At 40.0% G+C, this 13909-nt stretch overlaps 2 protein-coding genes across 6 annotated transcripts in view; one reads left to right on the top strand and one right to left on the bottom strand.

Moving 5' to 3' along the window:
• Positions 1-23: 23 nt before the first annotated feature.
• dut (deoxyuridine triphosphatase) lies at positions 24-2280 on the top strand. 2 transcript variants are annotated; one of them, XM_024295282.2, is made up of 8 exons: positions 24-71; positions 166-204; positions 762-918; positions 1047-1138; positions 1216-1260; positions 1357-1431; positions 1657-1727; positions 2138-2280. In XM_024295282.2, exons 2-8 carry the CDS (start codon positions 186-188, stop codon positions 2192-2194), a joined length of 516 nt encoding a protein of 171 aa, XP_024151050.1. In that variant the 5' UTR covers positions 24-71; positions 166-185; the 3' UTR covers positions 2195-2280. The 2 variants fall into 2 exon arrangements, with proteins under 2 accessions (XP_024151050.1, XP_024151049.1); XM_024295281.1 differs by lacking the exon at positions 24-71 and having other exon boundaries at positions 72-204.
• A 348-nt stretch (positions 2281-2628) lies between these two features.
• Positions 2629-13909, bottom strand: part of fbn1 (fibrillin 1) — a 66849-nt gene continuing 55568 nt past the window's right edge. Inside the window, exons 57-66 of one of the 4 annotated variants that reach the window (XM_024295278.2) lie at positions 12741-12866; positions 11973-12179; positions 10041-10166; positions 9732-9854; positions 8711-8827; positions 7174-7302; positions 6970-7089; positions 5607-5838; positions 5355-5529; positions 2629-4191 (exon numbers count right to left, since the gene is read on the bottom strand). In XM_024295278.2, coding sequence (XP_024151046.1) covers positions 3808-4191; positions 5355-5529; positions 5607-5838; positions 6970-7089; positions 7174-7302; positions 8711-8827; positions 9732-9854; positions 10041-10166; positions 11973-12179; positions 12741-12866 — 1739 coding nt within the window. In that variant the 3' untranslated portion in view covers positions 2629-3807. Of the gene's footprint in view, positions 4192-5354; positions 5530-5606; positions 5839-6969; positions 7090-7173; positions 7303-8710; positions 8828-9731; positions 10167-11972; positions 12180-12740; positions 12867-13909 lie in introns of all 4 variants that reach the window. The other 3 variants (XM_024295280.2, XM_036217481.1, XM_036217484.1) reach the window with 3 other exon arrangements.

Here is a 13909-nt window from a genome sequence, read left to right as displayed (position 1 = left end):
ATGGTGGCGGTAGTGAACAATAAAAGCAAAATGACACTTAGGGGAACCAGAAGAAGATGCTGCTCAGAGAGGTGAGCTGTTAACTAATAATGTTACGTATATTGCCTTCTCTACGATATTGTCAGCGACGCTTTTTGTTTTTTTCTGCTGCTCCACGTTCCATAGGAAACAACGTTCACACTCAAATGGTGACTGAAAACAAAGGCAAGATAATTTTATGTCCAGTGCTCACTGACATTATAGCACGTCGAGTTTCTCTGTCTTTTTCTCTGCGGTTGATCTATTTTCGCTAGCGTATGCATTGTGTGCTGACAGGATTGACCGACATTAAATCAATATTATTATAAGGAGTACATGCGAGAAAATGCATGCTAACACCAGTTTTGCGTGAATAGACTTGTGACATGTCACAATAATCTGGGTTAGACCATAATTTTATGGATGCAGAGAGCCATAAAACTACTATTATTATTGCAGTATAAATTACTCAGAAAACGTGTACACATTTATATAGCGGCTGATATAGCGTGTATTTAGATGTATCTTAATTTCGTTTTTTTGTTTAATTCTATTTCCGTTTCCGGGTCATCTGTGTTGGGGAGGAGCTATTCCTGTCCCGCGCGTTTTGATGTAAATAGTTGGTTTCCCTCCAAGAAACTGTAGCAGAAGGCTGCTGATACCAGTACAGCTTGACTTACTTTTAGTATTTTTTATTTTTCCGGTTTTTAACTGTAAAACTTTTGCAATTATGCCTGTGTTAGAAGTCACGGATGCTTCAGCCGTTTCTCCATCAAAGAGAGCTCGGACAGAACCCAAAGCAGAGGAACAAAGAACAATTCTTAGGTTTGCAAAACTTTCCGAAAATGCCACGACCCCCACACGAGGCTCAAGCAAGGCAGCAGGATATGATCTGTACAGGTTGGTCGATTTTTAATATTTTTATACTGGTGTTTTGGAGGGACAAAACACTTAACATGCTTGAGATAAACTGTGTTACATCTGAATTTATGGATTAAAAAAGTTTCAAATGACTTTTATTGAAACAGTGCATATGATTACACCATCGGTCCCATGGACAAGGCCATTGTGAAGACAGACATTCAAATTGCAGTTCCACATGGCTGCTATGGTAGAGTGGGTAAGTTGAAGAGCTGCCCTTTATTTCCTTTTACACATCATACTTTACCATTAACACTTCCCTCTTTACTTTTTTAGCCCCGAGATCTGGATTGGCTGCTAAACATTTTATCGATGTCGGAGGTATGCTACTTTTCTTCTTTTTTTCTTGAGCTGCTGAGCAGCCTCACAGTGACCTGTCAGCCATTGTAACTACTTTTTTTGTGTTTGTATTCCCAGCTGGGGTTGTAGACGAGGACTACAGAGGAAATGTGGGTGTTGTGCTTTTTAACTTCGGCAAAGAAACATTTGAAGGTGAGTTGGTGTCTGTAAATACATGCAGGTGAAGACAACTTAGCCCAGTTTTCAAACTGAACATTCGACAAATTACTATAAATCTATAAGTAACAAACAGTTGGGTTACATACTCTTGGTATTGGATCACATTTTGTTGTGCATTAAAAATGAATAACAGATGGAAGGGTATTGGCTTAAACAAACGAACCCGTGCAAATAAATGTCTTGTGTTCCTCCTTGCAGTGAAAAAAGGAGACCGGGTTGCTCAGCTGGTGTGTGAAAGAATCTGTTACCCAGAACTGGAGGAGCAAGAGGTATAATCCACTATGTTTACTGCTGTTGTATTTGATTTATATGAAACGAAACTAATGTTTTCTCAAAATTAAACCTTTAAAATGTTTATTTTCTTCATTTGAGGTGGTGACCATTATTTTCTGATGTTCTTGTGTGGAAACATGCTTCATTTGTTAGACAAAAATAATTGGACCTCTCAGTAGACGTCATTTTACTATGTCAGTGGCTCTGAACATGTAGTTCTGCCGGTTTGGTGACTGCTCTACAATGTGAACAATGCACAAATGCTCATGTAACAACTTCTTCCTGAGAGCCCAGCAATACAAATTTGTTCACTTCAAAAACTGAAAGTTTAGACTCTTTTACATTCTAAAGATACATATTTTAGTGGAAGCTTTAATTTACTTAAATCTGTCTTCTTCCGTTTCAGACACTTGATGATACAGAGCGGGGCTCTGGAGGCTTTGGATCGACTGGACGCAACTGAAGACCTCACAGCAATTTTGAAGTACTATTGTGTTTAATGAAATAATGTTACCTTGGTGCTAATAAAGTTTGTTTTATAAAGTTTTATTAACTGCAATCTTTTTTATTGCCTCTTTTTTTTTAACTGTTGACCAGCCTTAAAGTTGTAATGCTCATAATCTCCACGTGGTGGCAGTAAAGGACAAGAATTTAACTCTAGCCTAAAGACTTCTGTCCCAAACCACATTCCTGCAGTAGTGTAGTAATTATCAGAGGGGGTGGAGGTGTGAAATTCTCCAGTATCTGGAAGGTGTGTGCTTCGGTTACTCTGAGACCTTTTAGTGCAGTTGAAATACGCTTAGACAAAACATTCAGTCATACACAACTGCAGCTTTGGTGCAGTTAGCAGCTGTCTCGGGTTTCAACTTTTTACGAAGGGGAAAGCCAAACAGGAAGTTCACGTACACCAAAGTTGTTTTTATTGTGAATTTTTCAACTAAACCCTCACTTGATGTGAACAGAGAACACAGACGGGTGTCTCGCTGGTCCGTGGAAATGCGGCACTGATTTAACTTGTGAGAGAATGTGCGGCCATGAAGACCTCAGTGCATAATCATGAAGGCCCAGGTTTGGCATCATCAAATGACACATGTGCAGGTGTGTATGAATACACAGTGTACAAAGGAAGTAGTTGGTCATTATAAGCACCATTACAAACCCCTGTATTCCAGGGGCGTCCTCTAGTTTACAAATGTTTCATGGATTAAAAGTGGCATGGATTATTACAGTATAAACACAATTTACATGTAGTATAGAGGAGAGCAGACAGGCTTTGACGCTAGCTGTTGGACGTGAAATCGGAAGCATGACTGATGGGATGGCATCTTGTTGACTACTGAGTTTTGTATAACAATACAGTGCATTCAGAAGTTGTGTTGCTAGCACCAGTAAAGAGAAAAATCAGTAGAAAGATGGGAAAGTGAAGTGAAGATACGCAGCAGGGGTCATTCAAGCTCAAACATGGCTACATCTCAATAGTCCATATGGGGCTCCTCATAAACACTCTTGATCTCTGCTGAATTAACATCTGGCGAAAGCGGCGTGCGTGTTAACTCCCATGTGTCCTGGTTCGTTCAGTCACAGAGGGTATGTGATTCGCTTCTCAGACTATTGTGACTATCTTCTGTTCTCCACATTCATTAAAGTTCTAAACAAACTTTAGCTTCGAGCTTTCTGCAGCCCACCTGCTCTTCAAAGTGTCAATGTGATTCCACATATCATTACTCAACAGTAAACTCCAAATTAAACACATTCACGACCTCCGTGTTTTTAAAACACAGCTGGAGTTTTGTGTTGGATCAAACTGAAGCTAAATATTCAGTCATCCTGGAATTCCCATGGAAACCTTTTCTATGATATGTAGAATCATCTTTGGTAATCAAATAATGCACCCCCCCCCCCCACTGTCACCCTATAGTCTCTTTGGTGATAAGCCCTGCTCCATGTTGGAGTGAGGAGAAGTTGCCCCCAAACTACTGACCCAGGATCAAAAATTGCTTGGCCTTCTGGGTAGAGTGAGCCCACTGCTGGGTTAGCAGCTGCTGGCAACATCTGCCTCCCTCAGTCTTGTGGTGGTTAATGGAGAACAAGCTGCACCCTCATCTTCAGTATGTCTCCCAGCTGTCCTGTGAGGTAGTCTTTGTCATGTTGGTCCTCCAGCTTAGCCAGCTCCATCTTCCTGTAGAGGGGTATGCTGCTGATCTGAAGGTGATACGTCCCCGGAAGCGGGGCCACCTTTTTACTGAAATGCAGGTAGCTGACACCTTCTCTTTGGTTGATTCTGAAGAAGCCCTGCTCGTTTCCAGAGTCGATACTGTAGCGCACGTGGTCGCTGAGCGTAGACAAGGCCGGGGTGAGCTCAAGGATGTGGTCGCGGTTGCTGAGATCGCTAATGTTCAGGTGGAATTGGAGAGTGTCTTCGATGTCCAAACTAGCCAGGCTGACCTCTTCAGTGAACTGCTGAGAAAAGGAAGCCAGGAAAGCTTTAGTTTGAAAATATAGCCCAAAAAAATGACCTTCATCAGATTTCATCAAAGTGAAAGATTACTTTTTTTTTTTTAGATAATATGAAAATTTCAGTTCTTTTGATCCATTTTAAAATTAATCTCTTAATCATGGTTACGCAGTTTTTAGAACAAAAAAAAGGCTGCTTTCCAGAACATAGTTTTTGTAGACTGGGAGGAGGTCATTAGAAATTTGCTTATGAGTTGATAGTAGGACTGTTGGTATGGAGCAACTCCGGGCTCACACCGCTGGCGTTACAGCTCTACCTAACTTTAAAAGTGCGAGAGGAAATCCCACTGCCGGAGTTCACAGCCTGGGGTAAGCCTGTACCCACTTCCCATCATCCCTTAGTTTACACTTAGCGGAGCCAGTTAGGTAGATTTTTCAGTCAAATCGTGCATTTTGTGGTACAAGCACCAAATTGGGCATGAATGTACATTAGGATCCCCTGTTTCAGAAAAGCATGCTAGCAGCAAGAAAATAAAAAATGGCTGCTGTTTTTAAAGATGGCAGCTAGACATTCAATTGTTACATAAAATATTCAATGTTTATTTGCCCCATTCTTAACTAAATGAGTTGTTCATGCACAAAATACGGTATTTAAACTTGCAGAATACCTATGGAATACTATTATAAGTATTTTATATACATTTTAAAATCTTGGATTTTCTCGTGGCCAATGTGCTTTTCTGAAAGAGAGGATCCTAAGGTGCATCCATGCCTAAAATGCACAATTATTTTTATAAGGCTCCACTAACTCTCCCGCTAGTTTGCAGCTCCTCACAACCCCAACCCAACATCAGCAGTGTAACTAAAATGGCGAGCATTTGGAGCTATTCAGCTGTAGGACTTACAACAACAGGCTTGTAAGTGTGGTCACATCTACAAGCTTTTTCAAACAACATTTTTCATCTTCCTGATTCACAAATATTTTAATGAAGAAATACTTAGAAATTAAATTTTAAGCTGAATTTTCTTTATGTATGTTCTCCATCATCAGAAAATTTTCACAAAATAATGTTAAAAACACCAAAAAACATATTTTCATTGCAGTGGATCTTCAAATGTGCATTGATGGACATTTCCAGAACTTTAAGGTTCCACTAAAAATATATCACCTCGTGAGGTTCCTCCTGTGTTGAGTTGGAACTGCGCCGTTTGCGTCCTTTCTTGGGGTAACCATTGATCTTACATTCATAACAGGCTTCTGGTGAGAGTGAATTTTCGTCCATCTCGCCTCCCTGTTCACCAATAGGACTCCCGCTTGTGAAGCCCACACCCGTGACGCAGTGTCTGAACCCAAAAGAAGTCATTAAAAAGTCATTAAACAGAATAAAAAGAGTTGTGACTTTACAGTGACTCTCACACACCCTTGTCCTGCACGGAGGTATCCAGGAGGACACCCACACAGGTAGCCCCCGTCTGTATTTGAGCAGCCAAACTTGCAGGGGTTCTGCGTGGTGGAGCACTCATTGATGTCTGCGCAGCCTCCGCTCGCCTGCTCGAAGTCGAAGCCTGAGGGGCAGAGGCAGCGGAAACTTCCCAGGGTGTTGTGGCACGATGCTCCTCCACAGATCTGGGTGTTTAGACACTCGTTCTCATCTGGGTCACAGGAAGTTGAAGGGAAAAAAACAAACAAGAAGTTATATCAGTTAAAAGACACAAACAAAACTAGGAAAGCCGGTTCTGGGGGATGACAGATAAGGGCAGAAAGATTAAAATAAAACTGATTAAATAAACAGAAGAATACTTTTTAATGAAAAAAAAAGACTGAAAACAGTCATTAAATTAAAGATTAGTAAAATTGAAAAACTGTTTTTAACAACATATAAAATGTCAACACTAATTTGAGTTACTTTTAATTATTGTGCACTGTGAAAGTAAAAAAAATCCTCTTTTATTGGTTTATAAATTATTAATTCTTTTTAAGCTACAATAGGAAAGTCAAAAGGCTTCTATTTTTTAAATAAACTTGACCATCTACCTTTAAAGCGGTCGGGTTGGGTTTGAATTTGAAATTTTATTTATTAAAATGAATATATATACATATATATATATATATATATATATATATATATATATATATATATATATATATAAATACACTTGTTTGTGAAATTAGTAAATGTTCCCATCTCATAATAAATAAGTGTTTTTGTAAAAAAAAAAAGTGTCATTTAATCATGTAGCTTCTAAGCACTGAAGTACCTAGTTGCAGTACCTCAAATGACCTCTAGAGGAGAAGAGAGTAGTTTTCAGTTCAGTCTCAAATTCAAAAAGACAGATTTTATACCAAAAATAAATGCATGCACAGGCTGGTTATCAAAATATTTTTATGATTCTTATTTTACTTTTATTTTTGTGTTGGCCTATGTGACTTCACCACTCCAGGTATTATTTTTGTTATAACCCTGTGAATGACATCAGATAGTATTGGGTCAGTGTTTGTTGATAGAGCTGTAAAATCAATTCACTAAGAGCTAATTAATATTTTTTATCAATGTATTGTCCTCTCAAAGGTTATATTTGCTTGACACGGAAAGCCACTTTAAATTCAAAGGCACAGAATAAACAGACTTCTTTTTGCACTGGATTCTTGATTTTTACAGCAATACAAAATATGTTTTATAAAGGCTGCAAAGGCTTTTTAGAATGAATTTCAACTAACAATTTCTAGACATCCCAAAAATAAAACATGTTAAATGTCTGCAGGTTAAAATGAAGTTTGCTCACCAACGCACTGGTTCCACTGATAGTGCTGTAGATAACCTTGAGGACAGCTGCACCTGTATCCTCCCACTAAGTTTTGACAGCCATGCTGACACCTGTGGTTTCCATCACACTCATCCATGTCTATCAAAGGATAAACGGCCATCAAAGTGGTTTAATGCGATTATTCACCTCAATTGGAGTTAGTGTAATTAATTGTCTTCAGACCTTCACATGTTTGTCCACTCGAGTCCAATGAAAATCCCCGCTGGCAATCGCAGTTGAAGCTCCCCGGGGTGTTCTGGCAAACGCCGTTGGAGCCGCACAGATTGGGGTCTGTTGAGCATTCATTGTTGTCTACACAGACAGGAAAGAAAGTTCAGGCAAGGGTAAAACTGGAAAAATGATACAAAAGCAGATTGTGATCACGATTCAGAGAGGCTGGGTTATTTTTGTAATGCAGGCTGTCGTACGAAAATGGGGCAAATCACCATGCGACGCTGCCAAAAACAACTTTAAAGTCTGGGGTTTTCAGGGTGAAAATCTTCACCTTTTAATCCACTGTCAATCCAGTCGTGGCAGCAACAGAGTGTAAAAGTTCATTCAGTGGAATTTGGGTTTGAGAAAAAAAAGTCAAAGTAATTTTCTGGCTTTGATTCAAAAAGGCTAGTATATCAGCCTTGAGGAAATGATTTTGCCCAACATGCTTAATTATTTTGACTGCAAATGATAAAAATCTTATGTTGCTGAATCTGTCAGACAGCTGAAATCAAAGCACACAAGAATGTGATCCCAATCTGAGCAGTTGCATGTGTGATCTCGGGTCTTTTCACAGCTGGTTGAAATTTTACGTTTCCTGACAAGTTCCCAACTTAGATTTCCGCCTGGTTGAAACCGTGCTACAAAGCACAGAGGGAGCTTTGATTGCCGGACAACGTGTGAATTTTTAAACAACTATGGCTTATAAAAAGGAACATTTTTCACCAGTGTTTAATTAAACATCAACAATATTATTCTACTTGATTAGAATATATACTTCTATCCAAAAAGCATTCTGTCTAATGGAGCTTGATGTTCTACAGGCTTCACCTGTAGAACATCAAAAATAAAAGTGATTTATAACACAAAAGTGTTTCTAAAATCTTATTAAAAATCAAAACAAACTTGTTTTTTCACTCTGAGGTTATAGGATCTGTGTTGAGGTCTGACCACAAAAACGAAAATCTTGATGGACCAACAGGAGTTTACAGATTCATACAGGAAAGCATTCTTAGCTGCCACCATCAAAGCAAACGGGCAGAACTAAGGGTGGGGGTAGGCCTCCCCAGCAAAAAACTACCCCCCCTCTACCGCCCTCACTAATTGGCCCCCATTTTTTTTGATCAATATTAGTATAATTATTGACAAAGATTAAGATATCTTCAATACAAACTTCTTTAAGCATTGCGAAACAAAAACAATATTTTCTAGGAAATCTGGAGGCCTAAAAAATATGTATTTTAAAATATTTTTTATTTGTAATGGCATTCCACTCTGCTGTTAGCAACCCCCACCCCCCACCACACACACAAAATGCTGTAGCTTCACCACTCCAACCACAATAACAGTTAAATTTTTAGTCATATCTGCTGGTGGAACCTAAAAAATACTTTAAATAATGTATTTAATTTGACATAATAAATGGTGATTGCATTTGACAGTCATGGAAAACTGTAAAGTTGAAAGGATTTTTTTGAGGCACCACATCCTGATTGAGAGTTCTTACCGATGCAGGCACTGTGATGTTGGGTGAAGCCAGGAGGACATTTGCAGGTGAAGCCACCAATGGTGTTGATGCATAAGAACTGGCAATTATGCTGCTTGGTGGAGCACTCATCCAGATCTGAGAAAGGAAAGTTTAACAACTTTAGCTCTTTTGTGTTTTTAATGTTATCCTTCTAAAAGATAAATGTGTTGTGGACTGGTGGTTTTTGAGTTAAATTTTGGTCTGTGTACAGTCACTGACCTACAAAAAACCTGTAAATGTACCAGACCCCGGACACAACTGTGGAGAGGGAAACTAAAGCTATGGTAAATAAAGATGAAAGATCCTCTAAATCTCAACAAGCTTGATAAACAGATGGACTGCATACTTCTGCACAAACATTTCCGCTTATGCACAAAAAGGAAGAAACTGAAAAATGTAACTGAGCTGATAACTCTGGATCTTTGTGTGGAATACTAAAACCCCACTCCAATCAAAATTGTGTTTTTCTCATGATTTATAGAACATTAAGCTTTAGACTGAGTTTTGGGGTATTCTTTAATCAAATCCTTGTGAATCAGAAGAAGATGGAATAATGCCAATGGAAAAAGTTTGTTTGTGACGTAGAAGTTACGATGGTAAGCAATAAGCTCCATTTTGATGCATCCACTTGTAGACCAATAGATCCACGAACTTCTTTGTTTTCCTTGTGTAAGCTGGCATCTGGCTTAAAATTGCACGGCAGGATAGCTCCAAAATCGCTTTTCTTTGTCCCAGTAATGTTAGATCGAGGCTGTGAGAAGTTGTAAGCCAGTGGGATGTAAACAGATGGATGTCAGGAAGTAGGGGCAGGCTTACTCTGCACAAGCTGTCCCACCCATAACTCAAAGACAAATTTTTAATGAACTACAGCCGCTCTGCAGAAACCATGTCCTAGATCACAACACGGGTTTTTGATTTCGGCTAAAAACGGCATAAAAGTGATCAGAGTGGGACTTTATTATTTCACTTTGGGCCAGACTGTGTATGTTCTGCATGATACCTCTGCAGCTCTTTCCATTTTCCTGTAGGATGTACCCTCGGGGACAGGAACAGAGGTAGCTTCCTTCTGTGTTCTTGCAGATGAAGTTACAAGGCTTAGGCGCCTGTATGCACTCATCAACATCTAGTGGATGAATGACAAACAGATAAAACAGAAATTCCAAAAGGGAGAGAGGATGAGGCTGCTTTTTTTCTTTTTTCAAATGAAACAGCCCACCAACAGTTTCAGCTTTTTTTTTTACTTGGCAGAAGAAGGTCGAAACAAGTACGGTAACAAACTGTAAATAACAGGAGTGAACTTCAGCCTTACCCACACACTGAGTGGCTGTGATGTCAGTCGTGTAGCCAGGTTTGCAGATGCATTTGTACGATCCTATGCTGTTGACACACTGACCATTTTTGCACAGGTTTCCCATCACACGGCACTCGTCAATGTCTGCATGGAAACAAGAAGTGTTGGCCTCAGATAAACTTATCATGGCTGAAACACCAGTCAGTTTCCTGTCTGGGAATGAGACTGTGAGCTTGGTCCCTGTTACGACTGTGGCCATATTAGTTTTGTTTTTCTTTTTTTCTGTGTTTTTGTATCAGAGTGTGACCTCTGTATGTATATAGGATCTTTGTTTGCCTGTCTGTCTCTGATCAGTTTCAGGTGTGGTGCTGACTAGGTGTGGCCCCCTATTGGACCAAAACTGGTGGAGGCAGCCTTTAAAAGAACCAAATGGATGCCCAGCCCGCGAGAAGGGAGCTCTGATGCAGCCTGTTATCATCTAGGCTTTCTTCTCCATTTTGATTTTGATTCTGATTCTGACTGACCTGTGTAGAGCAGACTGTGCTTGGTGGAAGTCCTGATTTGGTATTTTGTGTAAAGGTTTACTTTGTGTGGTTTTGTATTTGTTTGGTCATTTGTTTACATTGTACAGTGAAGCTGTAGGGGTGAACTGCCATTTTCTTTCATACATATTTTCTCCTGTTTTTGTTAGTTTAGGAAGGTTAGCATTTGTCATTGTTTTTCCTTTTATTTATAGGTAAGATTTGTGTTCTTTTTTAAATAGGTGGGGGTTATGTTTGTTATTTTGGCCTTTAGTTCACCCTGAAGCCTTTTTGCTTCACCTCTTTTGGTTTTTGCTTTTTGACAATCATCATTTCTTGTAAATAAATTAAGTCGTGTTGGCAGAGCCAGTCTTCTTGTGTTTTTGTAGTTAAATCTTTGAGTGGAGTTTACTTATGTTAGGCCCCAGACCCCTGGACAAAGAGGGGCATAACAGTCCCTCTTCAAAAACACTGATGTTGATGGTTGGACTTAAAAAAAGCTTACATTTTAAAATTCACAGTAATTTGTCCAGTAGAAAAGCTACAAACGAAGTAAAATATAATGTCTGGATAAATTCGTGATTCCCTTATCATTTGACCTCCCAACCAACCAAAATTTGATGGTGAAAAAAATCCAAAATTAACTAAAGAAACTCAAATGATAAAACACCACATCAAAACCAAAAATAAAGACAAAGCACTCAAAAAATAAAAGACAAGCAAAAGTATGGATGAATAAAAAGGACAAAAAAAGACATTTAAAAAAAAAAAGATAAAGTTATTCTCAACAGGATGGAAACCAGTTTCCTACTTGTGCCTGTCCCACGCCCGGTTAAGCAATAGTCAGGATGGCCATTTAGCATAAAACTTATAAGATACAAAAGCAGCAGACGGGCTGCACGGTGGCGCAGTGGTTAGCACTCTTGCCTCACAGCGAGAAGGCCCCGGTTCGAATCCCGGCTGGGACCTTTCTGTGTGGAGTTTGCATGTTCTCCCCGTGCATGCGTGGGTTTTCACCGGGGACTCCGGCTTCCTCCCACCGTCCAAAAACATGCTTCATAGGTTAATCGGTGACTCTAAATTGCCCCTAGGTGTGAATGCGAGAGTGGATGGGTGTGTGATTGAGGCCCTGCGACAGACTGGCGACCTGTCCAGGGTGTACCCCGCCTTCGCCCTTCAGTGGCCGGGATAGGCTCCGGCGCCCCGCGACCCCGGAAGGGACAAAGCGGTCAAGAAGAAGATGGATGGTTTTCTAAGCATTTTAGGGGCTTTGAGGGATATGACACCCTCAAATCTCAGCACACCCAGACTTTCCTCTGCCTGATATTCTACCAACACCTCTGGCTAAATCTGGGCCTGTATTGTATCTACACATAAAGTATTTCATGTAATAAAAAAAGGTTCAGTTGTGTCAAGCCTAAAAAGCTACCTCTGCCATCTGTGGTGTACCCTGGTCCCAGTGGGCACATTTTCTTGTACTGGGAGGTTCCTGGCAGGGGGCAAAGTTCACAGTTGATGCCCCAGCCTCGACCTCCGTCACAGCAACACTCGGATTTGGTCACCAAGTTCCTGTTACTGGAGGACATCTGACACAGAGTGGTCAGAACTTCAGTGTAACAGAAGTCCTCACGGTTATCTGGAGGGGAGAAAAAAAAAAAAAAAAAGACGAACATCACAGAGCCTGAGAGGAGCAGACGATACCACCCAGACGCAAAAAGATAACCCACACCACTTTATCGCTTCTGTCTATGAGGAAAAAAGATAGCCACCAAAAAGGAGGGATGACTAAGTCCTTCTGGAGATTTTCTCACCAAAGCTCAGCACATCACAGCTGTTCGGAGGTATAGACTTAGAAAGGGGAGGGGAGCTTTTTCTTAGCTCTGCCTTGATAATAGTCTGTGCTTGAAATCCCATTAGTGCAACAGTCATCCCATTTCAACAACAAATATGTCAATCAAATTACATTAGCAACTATAAAGTCTAAATTTGGTAAGAATAAAAATGCACCATGAGAAACTCAAGTAATAACTTGAGTAATAACTTCCCAATCTTGTCATGTTCAGATAAAACTAATACTCCAACTACACAAGATACTAATGTAAAATGAAAATGGTGTAAAAATAACCTTCAAACAAATGTCATGGAGCACAGTTAAAATTAAATGTAAGAAACAGACGAGCATAGAAAAAATGCCTACCAATACATTCGGTCTGTGTGGGGTTGGCGACAAATCCTTGGGCACACCTGCAGCGGTAGCTTCCCACTGTGTTCTCACAGCGGCCATTCTTACAGATCCCTGGCTTGGTTGCACACTCGTTTAAGTCTGACACACAAACAAACACATACAGGGAAAAATTAAGTCAACATTTATTTAGTACTATACAGGGCTGAGGAAGCTACTTCTGCAGAATTTTAATCAAATCAAATCAAACTTTATTTATAAAAGCGCCTTTCATACTCAGAGTAACTCAAAGCGCTTTACATTTAAAAACAAAATACACGGTAAAAGCCCAACCCACCCTTCACACACACACACCCCCTCCCCATAACACATACACCCATGACCCCACACACAATGAATACTTAAAATAAATAAATAAATAAAAAACAAACTTGTAAAATAAACTTAAGGCTTGGCTCTGCTGTGAGGAAATAGTATTGAGGATTCTATCATACCAGGAGCCAGCTCGGTCAAAAGAACATCACCACGGCGCCCACCCAGACCGGGACAGCAACGGAGTCCACTCCACAGCTGTGAGGCTGCAGTGCAGGACTCCAGCCGCCCCAGCAAGGGTGAGAACCACGGCAACGACCCCAGACCAAGCAGACAGCCCTGATATGATAGAACCCACAGGAAACACTGGGGGTAAAATGACAATAAGATAATAGAATTAAATACATAAAATGTATGTAAAATAAATAACATTGAAATTTAGATTAAATACATAAAATATTAAATAAAATCCATAAAGAAGAAAGATAAATGAATGAATAAATAAAATAAATGAATAAAAACAAATTTAATAAATAGGCAGATAAGATCAGCTAAAAGCAGAATTAAAAAGGTGAGTCTTGAGTCTCTTCTTAAAACCTCTACGGTCTCTGCGGCCCGGAGACTCTCCGGCAGGCTGTTCCAGAGGCGAGGACCGTAATGGTAGAACGAAGCCTCACCATGTGTTTTGGTCCTCACCTTAGGAACCACTAATAGGCCGGTGCCAGGAGGACCTCAGGGTCCGCGAGGGTTCATACTTTAAAAGAAGATCACTGAAATAAGAAGCCCCAAGACCATAAAAACATTTATAAACCATTAAAAGAATCTTAAAATCAACCCTGAAACGCACAGGGAGCCAATGCAGCGATTTTAAA

Source organism: Oryzias melastigma, linkage group LG3 (assembly GCF_002922805.2).
Source record: "Oryzias melastigma strain HK-1 linkage group LG3, ASM292280v2, whole genome shotgun sequence".
Classification (NCBI taxonomy): domain Eukaryota; kingdom Metazoa; phylum Chordata; class Actinopteri; order Beloniformes; family Adrianichthyidae; genus Oryzias; species Oryzias melastigma.
Note: the sequence above shows the minus strand (reverse complement) of the source record. Positions and strands in the feature narration are given on the sequence as shown.